Consider the following 15341-nt stretch of genomic DNA (forward strand, 5'->3'; position numbering starts at 1 on the left):
AGAAGGATCACGTGACATTATTTACACAGCGATGGACATGCTGTCGTTGAAACCAACCAGATCGGGTTACTTGGGGGTCCTTGCTTTACAACACCCTATCTATCTATCTATCTATCTATCTATCTATCTATCTATCTATCTATCTATCTATCTATCTATCTATCTATCTATCTATCGTCATTGAAATTTTGAAAATTATCAGTCAATTAACTGCCATTCTGTGTTTTTTTTTTTTGGGGGGGGGGGGGGGGCAAAATTGGCATCGACTGAAAAAAATCTATGCCAGTCAGACCCTAGTCACAGAATTCTGAGAAAAAACTCAAAACTTCTGAGATGAGTGCAGCTCCTTCCAAACATTTTTTTTCGTAGCTGGCTTCTCAAATAAGCATTTCTCTCGATTTTATTTCATTTTTTGCTCCCATTTTCTTACACGTTTGCAAAAGACACATTTCCCTGTCGAAATCTGTTTATGCTGAGCCCTCCAGGATACCGAAGACAGCTTGTTAATATGTGTTATGGGCTGTCTCGGCTCATTATAATTGCGGCAACTCGCTTCTTCCTTGACAATCACGCCATGTTTTTATGGTTTGATAAAAGTGACAGTACAAGGTCAGTGAATATTCTTGCGCTTTTTTTGTTTCTTGTATAAAGAGAAACAATGCGTGCTTACTTTTTTACCCAGAGGCGCGTCTACTGTACACGATGCCTCACGAGGACATTCCTGGGCTCACCTGTTTCACGACCCCACCCTTTCCCCTAACCCGACTCCATCCCGCCTAGCGCCCTCCGATTCCAACCTGGCACCTCCTGGCAGATTTGCGAGGCATATTTGTACGTGAGTGATGGCGTGCGTGTGTGTGTGTACGCATGCAGTGGGTGGGAAAAGTGAAGGCTGCCACTGCGGCATCACTCATTTCTCTGCCCTCCCTCGCTCCCACCCCAGGGCCCATAAACCTTTAAAGCACCTATAAAACACTTGGCGAGGCCTTTTTGAAGTTTTTATGAAGATCTGGCTTCATTGTTCCCAAGAGATGAGCCCCGCTCCGCTGGCGCCTCCGAGCTTTCTGGAAGTGCCAGTGAATTCAGGAGAGGAGGGGGGGGGGGGTGGCTCGGCTTGGGTGCGGGTCCCAGGGAAAGAAGTGCTGCGGGTTTGGGGGGGGGGGGGGCACGCTGGAGCCTGTGTTTTTATGTCCCACTGTGCGTGTGTGTGTATCAGGCAAACGAGACGAGCCGCAGATGCGACGTGGACGAGTGACAACTTCATTTTGTCCCGGCGAATCTCGGCCCCTGTAGGTTATTTTTTTTTCCCTTGTAACATTTAAGACGGCTTTAATGAAACGGACGCGGGTTGTAACGAAAGCATATGTGCGCCGACGCATGTGTTGCGCCATGTGGGTGTCTGCGTATGGCTTTTGTGTGCGTTCGCAGACGACGGGGCCAGCAGGTTGCGTGGTTTGTTGTTTGAAGTGGGGCTCTGTTGTTCTCATAGAGCTAAATGAATGGAGCCGGACCCCCCTCCATCTGTCTGATCCAGCGGCACCGGCCCTCCCTCCCAAATCCCGGCTCCGACAACCCGACGCACTGGCCCCCTCAAAGGAACAGTTGGCAAACGGGACGCCCCATTAAACGGGGCAAAGAGTGTGTGTGTGTGTGTGTGTGTGTGTGTGTGGAGATATCGGCGGACTTGACTTTGACTGTGCACTTCAGCATCATCAGTCTCAAAGGTGTGTCAAGGCCTTGGCGTGATTAGATGGTTGGAAACGATCCGGCTGCATTCCCTTAATACATTTTTCTCACATTGTCACAAAAGTGAAACCTTCACAGAAGGGATGTGAAAAAATAGCACATGAAAAAAAACAGTGAAAAGTGAAGCACATTATAGTGAGGGATTACTGTACTGTATTGCAGATGAGATTGCAATTTTCAGGGCAATAAAACAGCAACTAATTACCTTAATTCCTCCAATGTAAGTTATTTTTTTTTACCCCAAAAAATATAGGCCAAAAGCATGGGGGGGCGTCCAAGAAATGGTAACTTAAAAATGATTTTTTTTTTCATTCAACACCATGAGGAAAATTGATCAGTCAGCTACATAAATCAAGTTCTGACAGACAGACGCACATTTTTATGACGCCCTATTCTTAATGTGACAAGCTAGAGGATGGAAATCGGTTGGCTGTTAGCAGCCAGTGCTGATGCAGCTAACAGCATCTTGTATTATTTCTGAGGCACTATTTTTGATAAAAGAAGTGAGCAGACTGAACCAATGTCCGAGTACATCCTTGTTCACACGCTCCAATTCTACTAAAACCGAGAGGATCATGTAAAGGTTATGAAGTCTCCGGCTGATTCAATTAAGAGTGGCATGGTATGCCGCTGAGTGCTCCGGTTAGAGAACACGGCAGTGTATTCCGTTTGACCGTTTATTCATTGCGGTCTTTTGGCATATACGCACTCTCATAAACTGTGAGTATGGCAAGATGAACTTGAGCTGCGTCGAGAGGAAAAAGAAAAACGACTGCTTCCAGCGTATTCAAAGTTACGCTGGCGCAGTGTTCACCGACTGCTCACAATGTGGGAAATTTGAAAGACACTTAATATAACCTGCCAAAAATATAGAACTTTCAGTTCTGAACACGAGAAAATATGACAAATTTTGAAAGATGAGATTTATTCTGTTATGCTATAGTTTTTCCATTGTCGCCAAACTGTTATACACGTTACAGAAAATACCAGAATTTGGCCTTAAACTTAAAGGGTGTGTCCTATACCTAGATTTATCCTATATTTGGGGAATTACGGTAAATTTTATTGTACGTCGCCTGTTGCACAGCATCAAGCATAAACTACTTTTCCAAGGCAGGTTAATATAATGAAAATGAGTGCGCATTTCCATGCTGACACCATGAAACGGTTGCTGTTGCTACTGATCACTTTTGAACGCTCCAGGTGAGTCAAATTTCTCTTCTGTGGGTCTGATGTTACTCATTGAAAGATCTTTATGGGAAGAGAGCTGTCTAAAATCTCATTTTGAATTAAAAAAAAAGTTGGTTTCTAATTAAAAAGTGTGGTCATTCATTATCCATTGTCCCATTTTTAATATGTACAGTACTGTACAGCGGTCTCTTTTTTTGATACTGCCTGTATTGTGATGAGTCATTGAGCTGAGCGTGCTTCCATGAATGACACTATTCAAGACTTTTTTCTTTTTTTTTTTTTTTAAAGGTTTGCTTTATAGCTGCTCAGATATAAGCCAGCCGGTTATATTTAGCGCGGGTCCTTGGGGAGTCAGAAGGTTTAAAATTAGGAGGTGCCAGAATTCCAGTACAATTCTTAAGTTACTGTCAATAAACAGCAAAGGGCTGCTCTTAAAGGCGCAGTGTGTCGACCGCGCGTGTGATACCATGCCTCACATAGTGTGTTTGTTTTTGCTTTGATGCAGGACAAATGTGTAAATCTTCCTAATGCTACACATGTGCATTTACACGTCTTTATGCATCAGTGTGTGTGCGTCCATCTGTGTGTGCGCTTGTGCACATTAGTGTCTGTAGGATCTGTTGACAGGGAAGCACGCGACGTTTTATTTGCTCAGGAGTTGAGAAAACATGTGGCGCTGTGATATGAGCCCGCTGAAAGCTAGCTGGCCAGCTTCAGGGCAATAGGCTTCAATGCGCTCTCCATGCGCTCCAGCGTAGCGGCTAACGCGCGTGCTAACATTCGAGTCGTCGCAAACCAAAACACACAAGAGGCCAGGCGCTTATTTTCTAAACTGCGGGTCCGCATCAAGGGCGCGACCTTGGATGACACCCAGGGACCGGTCGCATATTGGCAAACGAACGGAGCGGTCGTCGGACGTGTTCTTGGCAAGGAATTGAGTCAACGGTCAATGTCAGAGCAAGTATGGATAAAACAATGACTGGTCGCACACCATCTTAAAATTCACATCAAAATTTGAAACCCAAAACAAAAATAAAGACAGCAATGTAGATTTTTTTTTTAGGGGGTAGAGGGAGTGGGGGTGTCATCATTTATTGTTCAATAAAAATAGATTTTCGCATAAAAGTGACCTTCTTCATGACTTCCGCTTGATGGCTCCACCAACAGCTTCTTGTAAACACACGGCTAGCATACACGTTTATGAGGCGCGCCATCTTGTTTCTCTTACAATACATTCAACACCTGCTTTGCTGTGTCTATTTACACACGTGACATTTTTGTTGTTGTTTTTTTTTGCAATCGGCCCTCATAAAAATCAAAATAAGCAACAGTAAACAACAAAAGAAGCTAAGCGCTAACACAGGAGAAAAAGCTAACCTTGAAAGCTAATGCACACTTTGAAACGACATACAGTAGAAGCACATAAGCAATAGGGATGGGACGAGATCTTGGACGAGATCTTGGACGAGATCTGGCGAGATTAGAGCGCCAGGAGATTTCCTGTCCCTGTGCCGCGCGAGATCATTTTTTTTGTGTTTGATAATGCTCTGCATGACAGTAAAACACACCATCAAATGTGGTGAGGAGGCCGGCCGAGACTTCAAAATAAACCTTAGCACCTGCCTTGGAACGCTTTTATTTTGAAATTTTACCCGCAGAAACAGTTAAGTTAGCCGCGAGTCGCGACTACCGATGCAAACAATGCAAATTTGCTATAAATTCGCCAATTCGGGGCATTAATAAACAACATAATTACGCTTCCATTCTATTGTATGTTAACTGTTGCACAACCGCTAGCATAAATTTGCTGATAGCTAGCAAAGCTGGAGTGATCCAGAGAGCAGTCGATTGACTTTTAAAAGCGGTTGCCATGGGTACTGATCCCTTTTGAACATACGAGGCTAAGTCTAACACAAGCTGCGTGCGTTTTGTTAAACTAGCTTAGCCGCATCTGAAAAATCAGCCGGTAACAAAAGTACTCTTCCTGTTTGTTTATATTTTCACGTTTGCTAGTTAATTTTTGCGATCAAAATTAATACTGGGCATTATTTTATATGACAAAATTATGTGAGATTTTGCGTCTGGTCCCATCCCTAGTAAAAGCACATAAGCACACTTTTTCGTTCTTTTCGTAAACTTCGTAAACACTTTTCCCACGTGAGCGACGGAGGTTCCTGCTACAATTATTTTGCAATACCGTCAAGCATTTTTTTTTTATTTGGATGAAAATATGTCCCCAAAAATCTGAGTGAGAGGTGTAAACATTAATTTGAATGGAATGTGAAGAATGCCTTGTCATGATTGGTCCCGAGTTTTTTTTTTTTTTCAAGTTATTGTTGCTCCTCTGAAAAAAACCCAACACATATTTCAAGTCTTTTGTTGGGGGAAAGTATGAGCACCGTTTCCAAACAGCAAAACACTGAATTGGTCAAATTTTGATGACACGTTTTATAAATTCAGCACAATTCCTGGAAGATGCGTTGTTCCTTGTTGAAAAAAAAAAAAAAAAAGTATTGCTTGTTGTTTTAAGAATGCTAATCTGCTGGTTTGAGTTCATTTTGACAAAATCCCACCGGCGCTACACGGATGTGGACTACAGGACAAAGACTATCGTCAAAGTAAGGGAATTTTCCCGTTTTAACTCATTCGCTGCCATCGACGGCTCCGGACGTCAAAAATCCATTTTCACGGCGAACGTGAGACAACGAGACGGTATCCCGCTCACACCGTCGTGGCTCGGTTGTGTTGGAGCGCGAGGGGCGAGTAGGCCTTAATGCGCACGCACAACTTACCCCTCAGCCAGGGGTTTTGAAGCTCCAGGGGGCAAAAGTCATCCTGCAGCCACTTTTCCCGCTCGTCCACCACCAGCACCAGTCCGAAGTGCTTTAACTGTTCGGGCCCGTAGAAGGCGTCCTGGTCCGAATCGCCGCCGAGCATTTGCCGGGACACCAGGTTCATCTCTTGCACCACCAGTTGGACCATCTCCCCCGCGGACGTGCAAGGAGTCACGCAAAGCTAAGGGCGAGACGGGAAGGCGTCACGTTTGCTAGTTTTATTGCCACATTACGCAGTACTGATTTCAAGTTCGGAAACCGGTTAGCTTCGATTTCTTCGTGTCTCAATGCGGTGGAGAACATTTGATCCATCGCTGGGGTGGAGCTTCTCAAAAACCCATGCGATGAGTCGCTCAATATATTGTTGATTTATTTAAGTACGGGCCAATAGGAATAAGAAGCAAGCTAAGAATGAGAAAAAGATGATTGAATAATTTTTCACGCTATTTTCTACGAAGTTGACAGTTTTGAAGCGTGAAATACGGAATAAAACGGAATATTATGTTGTAAATCTTTGAAAAAAATTGTTAAAAAATTTGTCAAAAAATACCCCAAAGATTTTGACCTCAGGTTGTCGCGCATTCTTTCGCATAATGGGAAAAAAGCACAAAAAAACAAAAATATTTCACCAGGTGCTCCTATTCTATTGGCCCGTACCCATTTCACAAATCGCTGATCCCATTTTACAAGGCTAGCTAAAGGTAAATTGTTGAAAATAGCTTGCTAACGTTTATGATGTAAAGCTAATGGTTGAACAAACAACATTTTTTGGATGTTTTCTGAAAAGTGAGATTTGAGGATTCCATTTCAGGTTGTCGCTGCTCCGCGTCCTTAATAGTAGTTTAAAGGTGTGGAATGATACTAAATCTATGCTAATACCCTTTCTTTTAGCCTGTCTGTTTTTTGCTATATGTTAGCATAAAGCTAGCATACGCCTGTAAGATGAAACCAGATAGTTTAGTTGAGCATTTTGCTGTTAACTATAAATTGTTTTATGATTTTTTTTTTTTGTTACTTGTCAGCTTTAAAGTTAAAATATTCAAAAGTAGTGACAAACAAGCTTGAAAAATGAACGGCAATTTTTCAGAGAAATGCCCAAATGGAAGCGCAAAAATGAGCTAATGTTCTTTTAACAAAGGTTTTTTGTTTGTTATTTTGCAAGTCATTTAGGAAAAATAGAGAACCTGCAAGCCCTTGTTCAAGCAATTAGAAGACCGTAGTTTAGTGGTGTCAAACCAGCAGCGCGCGGGCCGGTTTTGGCCCCAAAATGGGTTTAATGCGGCCCATGAGAGGATTTTGTTAAGTATTAAAATGATCAGAATTTTTTTTTTTTCAATGAACGAAAAACTTGTAATGTTTTATGAATAATAGTGATGCTAGTTTATGATTAACAGCTATTTTTTACTTGTACTATTTAGGACAGTATTACAAAAAAATTATAAATAAGTTGTTTTTAAGTTTTATAAATATGCACCCTGATTTTATTGGTCCGGCTCACTTTTCTTAGACGAGTTTGACACCCCTGCCATAGTTAGTAGCTAAAATAATAGATGAAAAATAAACCTTGACACTGGTCTCCTTGGGAAGTCCCGTGGGGTACTGGGGGTACACCCGAAGCGTGGCGTGGGAGCTTTTCCTGTGGGCCGGCGGGCGCGGGGACGAGAGTTGCTGGGTGCCGCTGTCCTCCGATAGCGTCCGGGCGGGCGGGGGTTGCTGCGGCCCGCGGCGGGCCGAACAACAGCGGTCCACCGACGAGGGCCTGTGCGAACGCTGCGGCGGCGAAGCGCGCTGGGAGCACGAGTGGCGGTTGGCCGCGGCGGCCGAGGGGAACTCCAGGCTGCTGGTGCGCACGCAGAAAGCCTGCCGCTTCTCCGTGATGTGCAACAGCTCGATCTGCCGGCTGGGCAGGATGAAGTCACTGTCGAAAAGCTCGGGCGGCCCCCGCCGCCGCTCGCCGCCGCAGCAGAGCCTCCCGAGCTCGCGGCCCCGCTGCTGCTCCGAGGCTCGCAGGACGTCCGGAGTGGAGTCCCTCAGGGCTCCGCTCCCGGCCCCTTGTCCGCTTCTGCCCGTCCCCGCTCCCGAGCCGCTGCCGTCGCTGCGGAGGAAGCCGCGGGGCTCCGGGGGCGCCGAGGTGGAGAGCGGGGACGGCGGCAGCAGGTCCAACTCGCGGGGGCTCTGGGCGCGACTGGAGTCGTAATCGCTGTCGGTGGTGAGGAAGACCTCGGAGGAGCCCTCCTCGTCGGACAGACCTGCGAAGTCTGAACCAGAGAAACGTCGATGCTACTGTATATCGTCCTGAGACCGAGGCTGTTCATTTGTGTCCGCTGCGGTGGACCTTAGTTTTTGACGCATTGGTGCTACCCTACTAAGTCCTAGTGTGCTCAGTCGAGGACATCCATTCGAATGATGTCCTATGTGTGTAGGTAAAATGGACAAAGGATCGAATCAATTTTAGAACAGTGATTGTCAATGAAGAAGCCGCTGTGACGTTTTATTTTTTTTTTCAGCCAAGCCGCCCCCCGTCCAAGTCAGCAAGTAAATAAGTAAATCCATAAATGAATGATAACATAAAATATATTTTAAAAATGAATTGTGTAACTGGCTCGTGTGGCGGAAAATTGTGCAACGAATGACAACCAGATGAACCTTAACAGAATAAAGGAAAATTAACTTTTTCAAAGAATCACTACGGTGCAAATTAGCAACAATTTGCTTCATGTTCCAATTAATTTGCTCTTAATTTAGAAATAAGAATGTCTTGTTCCTGTCAAGGCATTGAATTTGAATGGCTATAAATAAATAAAGATATTAATCATTTTGCAAAGGTATAACTATAATAGAATTTAGCAATAGGCTACTTTATGTTCCAAATTATTTGCTCTTGATTTGAAAAGAATACTGCACTGTTCCTGTCACTAGAATACTTTACAGCAATATGCTACTTCTTCTTCCACTTAATTTGCTCTTAATTTAAAAAGAAAAATGTAGTTGTTCATGTCACTAAAATACTTTTAGACATATGCTGCTTGGTGTTCCACTTGACTTGCTCTTAATTTGAAAAAAAAAAAGAGTGTCACTGTAATACTTTTTAGCTCGATGCAACTTGGTGTTCCAATTGGGATTACTAATATTTGAGAAGATGGCAAAAAATACAGCTCATCACTTTAACAATATACAGCCAGTGTTCCGATTGATTTGCTCTTAATTTGAAAAACCTATTGTTCTTTTCACTAAAATACAAATTAGCAATACGCTGCTTCATGATCTGTCACACCATGAGCACACATTGACTCCTCATCTCATTTACATGGTTTTAACCCTTTAAGCAATGAGTATCGACGTTGCGTCATACCTGAGTGCTTGCGGCAAGGTTCCGGGGAAGGAATGGGGGAGGGCATGAAGTCCGGTTGGGAAGAGGTGGAGGCGGGCTTATCGGGCATCACTTCCTTGGAGAAGTCGATCAATCTGCTGATGGCGATGCCTCCCGTGGGCTGTTTGTAGCGGGCATACTGCAGGGCCTCCATGATCCACCTGGCGTCGCGCCACACCTCCTCCATTTGCTGCCGTTATCAAGCACGGCTGCGTTCAAGCCACATCGCCTCGCAAGTCTCATCGCCGAGTCTTGTACCTGAAGGTGTTCCTGAAGCTGCTGGTGCTTCTTCTTGGCGGCGGCCAGCTCATCCTCCGAGAAGGCCTCCCTCAGGGCCTGCTGGGACATGAGCGACTCCAGCTCCAGCAGGGCCGACACCCGGCAGTACTGGCCGATGAAACCGGGGCAGTAGGCGTTAAAGTGGACTGGCGGGGGAGACGCGGAGGCGCTCGATTAAACGCCGGCAATGGAGTTCGGCGTCCTCTCACACGGCGTGTGCTCACCCAGTTCGAAAATCTGCAGGGGCAGCGTGAGGAAGCCGGAGCGAGGCGAGTAAGGATTATTCTGACCGGGAGCTGTGCACACTTCGTCGCAAGGGGGGAGGAGGAGCAGGAAGGACACCTTGTCCCCGAACTCCAACACTTCCTGCGTGTAGATCCGGAAATCCTGTGCCTGGAAACCAACGGGAACGTGGATCAGCGCTTCCCGATTCCGGACACGCTTATCGATTCAAACCCAGCCAAAACATGAACGGACAAAGTTATGTGACGTCTATAGACGTCACTGGCAGTGAATGAGTTTGCCTGTTTGTACCGTCAAATAAACGGCTGAAAGTGTGGCTCTCGCTTTGCTTTCCACTTCTCATCAGTTATTGACCGGAAGTTAATCCGGTGGAATGTTTTCATTTTGCATGTGTGTGAAGAAAGAATGTCCTTTTTTTTTCCTTTTCTTTCCCCAACTCAATCAAGCAGTGGCATGTCTACAGCTTACTTGGAAGTCAAATGTATGTGTACGTACGTATGTGTGTGTGTGTGTGTATATATATATATATATATATGTGTGTGTGTGTGTGTGTGTGTGTGTATACTGTATATATAAAATTCAGCGCAATGTATCTGTAGAATGCTTTAAATTTCATAAACTCTGCTTCTGCATTTTCATTTCAAAGCAATACATTATTTTTTTATAAAGTATACCTAGAGCTAATGTTATAAATTAAAAAAAAAAAAAGTAAAAGTCAGTAGCCCATACTCACTCTGGACCTTGTGTAAGAATTTTCAAAACTTTCAATAAAAAATTGGGGAATTGTTTGTTTAGTTTGGATGCATTATTATTCATGCCATACAAATTGCTTATTTACTCAAATAAAAATAAATGCAAAAAATAATGATTTTGCTTTTTAGTTATACTTTTTTTTATCATTTGAAGTTTATCTTCCCTTTCATTTCAAACTAATATACCTTTAAATATTTTTAAAAACATGAGATTAAATTTCTCCAAAACAAACAAACAAAAAAGTAAGTAAGTAATCCAAGTAACCCAATCCCACCAAAACGTGTTTATTGATCTTCATAGTCTTACAACGTACAGAAAGCAAATTTTATTCCCTGAACATGGAAGTTAGCGGTCTGACCAGAAATTCCCCGTGGGAATAAAGTAATAGAGGTTCATCTCTTTGCAGACAATACGGCATAATGCGCATTGTCTGGTTTCAGGACCACGCAGTGTTGGCCTGGTTCTGACCTGATTGCCGGGAACGTTGATGTGGGCGATCAGATCCTTGATGGCGCTCCGCAGGTCGTGCAGGAGGGGTCGCGGGCCGCTCTGCGCGCCGGCCTCCGGCTCCATGGGCTCCTCCAGGGAGCTCTGCGCCTGCAGCCATTGCCACTCATCTCTGAGGCAGCACGCGCACACACAGAAAACATGTCCAAGCCGTTTTCAGAGGCCGCAGGGAGACCAACGACATGCAAAATTCTCGGGTCGAGGGAGCCCGGAAAGGGGAGACATTTGATGACTTGAAACTTTTCGCTTGTTAGGAACGTTCTTTTTTTTAAGAATTTCATGTGCCATACGACAAATATATATATTTTTTTCTACTATCTTAGAGTGGTTTTTCATTTTTACGGATTTTACCCACCGTTTTTTTCAGAGTTAATTTTTCTAATGACAATATGTATTTATTTTTTTAAATATTTAATGGAATGAAAGACAATTTTCCCCAACAAATCCAACAAAAATAAAGCCCCAAAACAGAAAAAAATGATCCTGTAATGGACTATATTTTGAAAAAGGAAAAAGTAAAATATGTAAAAAAATGTAAAATATGTAATATGTAAAATCTAAAATAATTTACTTATTTTATTATATAAAAATCTACTTTTATATTGAAACGGTTTTCTTCTAGACACTTTTTAGAAACATTTAAAAAAAATCCATGTAAAAAATAGCCCAACTAACTGAAAAAAATGTCGAAAGGAACCTTCGCAAAAATGTAAAAAAAAACAAAACAGGAAAAGGTGGGCAAAAATCATAAAACTGGAATAAAAAAAAAATCAAACCTTAAAAATAAATCATGCAGAATCTTTATTTGCCATATACTTTTATAAAATAAATTTGATTAAATCATTACTACTCAGTATTTGTTTTCGTATATTCAGACGCAGTGCTATTGTTTTTGAATCGCAACGAAATATATTTCAGGCCCCGAGCTACGGCTCCCCTGACTCTCGTTTGAGAATCGCTGGCCAAAATGATCCCGACCTGGAGACGTTATTGTTGTCTCGTATCTTGGTGTGACAGAGGACGTTGGGGAGCTTCTGAGGCACCAGCGCTCTGATCTGCTCCACGGAGGTGCACAGTTTCAGATATCCCAGGTACAAGCCGGGGCACAAAAGCTTCCTGCTCCGACGGTGATAAGCAAGCTTCTCCTGCGGACAGAAATAAAAAAAAAAAAAAAGATCATAATCCTTTGGGTTGTTGGTATTGTCTATTCTCCCGCCAGCAGCTCTCACGCATTCCAAAATGGCCCCCGCTATGTATATTTTGCTGTATTTCACGATACAGTTTAGCGGTAACCGAGCACAAAGCAAGTATTTCAGGGAATTGCGGTTTAGCCAAAAAGGAATTTGTCCACCATTGTTTCGCAACCGCAAGGCCAAATCGACTAATAGCGGAGACAGTACAGTATTTGCAACACTGGCACCGACTTTAATAAGTTCAACAAACAAAACATACTGGGAAATTTGTTCCAGACTGATGAATTGCCGCTTTCAGAAACACGCAAGGCAAGGCATCATAAACACATTCAAATGTCATATAAAAGTGCTTGAGTGAGCAGCTTTGAAACAGAACAGGGAGTAGAAGGATGAGATTGGAACTTCCCCTATTTTTTCCGAGTCGATTTCGAGTAGGAGTCGAAACTCCATTTTCACTGCAATTTGGGTGAATTTGATAAAAACGTGAATATAAGTCCATCCCTCTGAAGTGTTTTTTAATTTTTATATATATATATATATATATATATATGTATGTCTTGGCTGCATTTAAAAACATCATTGTATGTTTTACTGAATGATGAAATTATTTTCATGCTAGGTTCACACTGCAGCCTGAAGTGACACAATTCAGATTGTTTTTGCCCCTATCCGACCTGTATCTGATTTTTTGACGGCAGTGTGAAAATACATACGTGTAGAGTGATGAGGAGCATATCCAGAGCGGTGGGCTCATCGGGGGAGGAAATGGACTTGCGTTGGAGCTGCAGTTTGCAAAGCTGCATCCAGCGCACGCCGTCCAGATTGGGAGATGCGTTCATGTCCTTCAGGAGCACCAGCAGGACGTTGCCGTGCTTGTCTTTGATTGGCTCGAAATACACTTGGCCCAGGTCTTGCGTCCCCAGCATACCCTGGGAGGAGGAAACACGTCAGCGAGCGTTCCATCCCGGGGTTTCTAAAGTCTTACCTGGAGATGCGAGACGGCTTGGAGCATCTTGAGGCGCGTCTGCAGGGTGCAAGAACACGATGACTGCGTGGGATTGAGACACTGCTGCAACCAGGGAATCTCCTCCCACAAGTGGGACACCTTTTAAACGGTGGTAAAATATCATCAGCATGGAAGTAAAAGTAATTTATTTCGTGGTATTTTGAGCTTTACGTGGAAGGAATTTAACATAAAATGGAAAGCTTTGAAAGAAGGCACTAGGGATCTGAAATTTCACCCAGATGGTGAAAATATGTCAAATTTCAACATGGCACACGATCACTTAGATATCACACTACCATAATTGTGCCATCCCTTGGCTAAAATATTGCGATAAAGATGTGGAAGAATATGACCCAAAAATGGTCAAAATACCACAGATGGGTTTAAAAAATGAATAATGATGAGGCTCGGCCCTGCGTGTACCTTTGTGAACCAAAGGAAATCCTGCATCAGGGAGCTGGGGCAGGAATCCTCGACCTCTACGATGGGAATCTGGTCCTCGGGGGTCACTACGATACTGTCATCTCTGTAGAAGACGGCCGTCAAATAAAGTCCCCTGGAAAGAAAACAAATTGCGTTTAAGAACAGCATATTTTGTATAGTTTAAAATGATTAGCTCTTGTGCAGCATTTTGAATATTTTTGGGTCATTTTCTTCCACATCATTCTTGCAGTATTTTCGCTGAGGGATGGCATAAGGGATGGTAGTGTGATAACTAAGTGGTCGTGCCATGTTAAAATTTGACATACTGTCACCATTGGGGTGAAATTTCAGCTCCCTTTCCATGCTTTCCCTTTTAAATTAATTGCTTTTGATGTACAGATCAAAGGATTGGACAAAATACAGCACAAGGGTTCCTTTTGCCCAAATAGAGCTTTGCACATTTTGCGATTTCCTGAGTCAGCTTGATGATGTGGATGATGCTTTATGAGCTGGAATGAATTTAAGTTGACAGCTGTGCATTTAGCATGATTATCTTTTAATGCATTTGAGATTATATGGGTTAGAAGGTGTTTCCAAACTTTGGATTGGTGTTGCACATAAGCACAATTGAATGTTTGTACACATTATCATGCATGATTTAGAATGAAAACAACTTTTTTTTTTTTTAACTAAATGAGCAATGGCAAGATGATTTCAGATTTTTTTTTTTCTTTCCAAATTTGGTTTGCTAATCTCGCATACCTTTTCAAGCTTTTGACAAACTTGCTGTTTGGTTGAAAGAGATGACGCAGGCTTTTGGACACCGAATGTTTTCTGCCTTGCGCTGGAGCTTTGCACTGTTCTGTGGGGATAAGAATAATGAATAAATGACATTGTGTGCGCGCGTGTATGTTTTTCTTTTTCTTTTTTTTTCCCCTTCACTGCTCAGTGTGACAAATTGTGCCCATTACTCTGACTGGCTGCCACCAATGAATACCTGCGTCCTGACACATCTCCTCCTGTGACAGGCTGTTACCTAATTGACAACAAACCTGACACGTTCAACAACACGCTCAAAGTGGAATGTTTTTTGACATTTCGTGCGCTCCAGTGGCGCGGCACCATTTGACAGCCCGCGGCAGACTATGGGCCTTGAGGGAACCACTAGCTCGCAACTCCCAGAGGGACACTAACTGTGTGTGTGTGCGTGCATGTTTACCTGCGCATACTTTAGCTGCTGGAGCATGGCACGTCTCGAGCAGCGAGTGGAGCCAAGGCGCTGTAGTAGTTTGTGTGTGTGTGTGTGTGTGTGTGTGTGTGCGTCTTAACCCTTCGCCACTCACTGACAGGGAGGTCAGTTAAGTCTGTGGGGACGTGTTTATTTTTAGTGGGCCTTCGGGGGGTTGGAGGCCAGAGAGGGAGGTGTGTGCGTGCGTGTGTTTGTGCGGGCGCCTGTTGGTGAGATAACGCACCTCCCAACTCATTAGACACCCCGCGCGGATTCCCTCCCCTCCCAGGTGATCATACTCGCGCCCCCAGGCCACTTAGAGTCAATAAATCGCCTCATTCAGGAGTCCGGGCGAACTAATTTTCCCTTCAGGTGGACACGAGGAGGTGGAGTAAAAACAGCGCCCCTCGAACGCACCCCCCCCCCCCCCCCCCTCCCCCCGATTTCGCCGCGCTTGACACTGAGTAAGACAGACAAGTCGGGCTGACTGCTGGGGTGCCAGTGTTAGTCAAGGCCTCTTTCACAGTTTAATTAATTGTGTTTGGACAAGGGGGAGCGGGCGGGCATG

The 15341-nt window shown here is 43.8% G+C and overlaps 1 protein-coding gene across 3 annotated transcripts in view; it reads right to left on the minus strand.

Annotated features, from left to right (window-relative positions):
• Positions 1-5214: 5214 nt before the first annotated feature.
• ankfn1b (ankyrin repeat and fibronectin type III domain containing 1b) overlaps positions 5215-15341 on the minus strand; it is a 136238-nt gene continuing 126111 nt past the window's right edge. For all 3 annotated transcript variants that reach the window (XM_088439874.1, XM_088439873.1, XM_088439875.1), the window contains 11 exons: positions 14308-14407; positions 13546-13678; positions 13102-13221; positions 12830-13045; positions 11902-12068; positions 10885-11035; positions 9645-9813; positions 9400-9566; positions 9124-9331; positions 7335-8029; positions 5215-5952 (listed from right to left, as the gene is read on the minus strand). In XM_088439874.1, the coding sequence (XP_088296000.1) occupies positions 5659-5952; positions 7335-8029; positions 9124-9331; positions 9400-9566; positions 9645-9813; positions 10885-11035; positions 11902-12068; positions 12830-13045; positions 13102-13221; positions 13546-13678; positions 14308-14407 (2420 nt within the window). In that variant the 3' untranslated portion in view covers positions 5215-5658. The remainder of the gene's footprint in view (positions 5953-7334; positions 8030-9123; positions 9332-9399; positions 9567-9644; positions 9814-10884; positions 11036-11901; positions 12069-12829; positions 13046-13101; positions 13222-13545; positions 13679-14307; positions 14408-15341) is intronic.

The sequence above is a fragment of the Hippichthys cyanospilos genome, chromosome 17, assembly GCF_059441005.1.
Source record: "Hippichthys cyanospilos isolate Australia breed blue-spotted pipefish chromosome 17, RoL_Hcya_1.0, whole genome shotgun sequence".
NCBI lineage: Eukaryota > Metazoa > Chordata > Actinopteri > Syngnathiformes > Syngnathidae > Hippichthys > Hippichthys cyanospilos.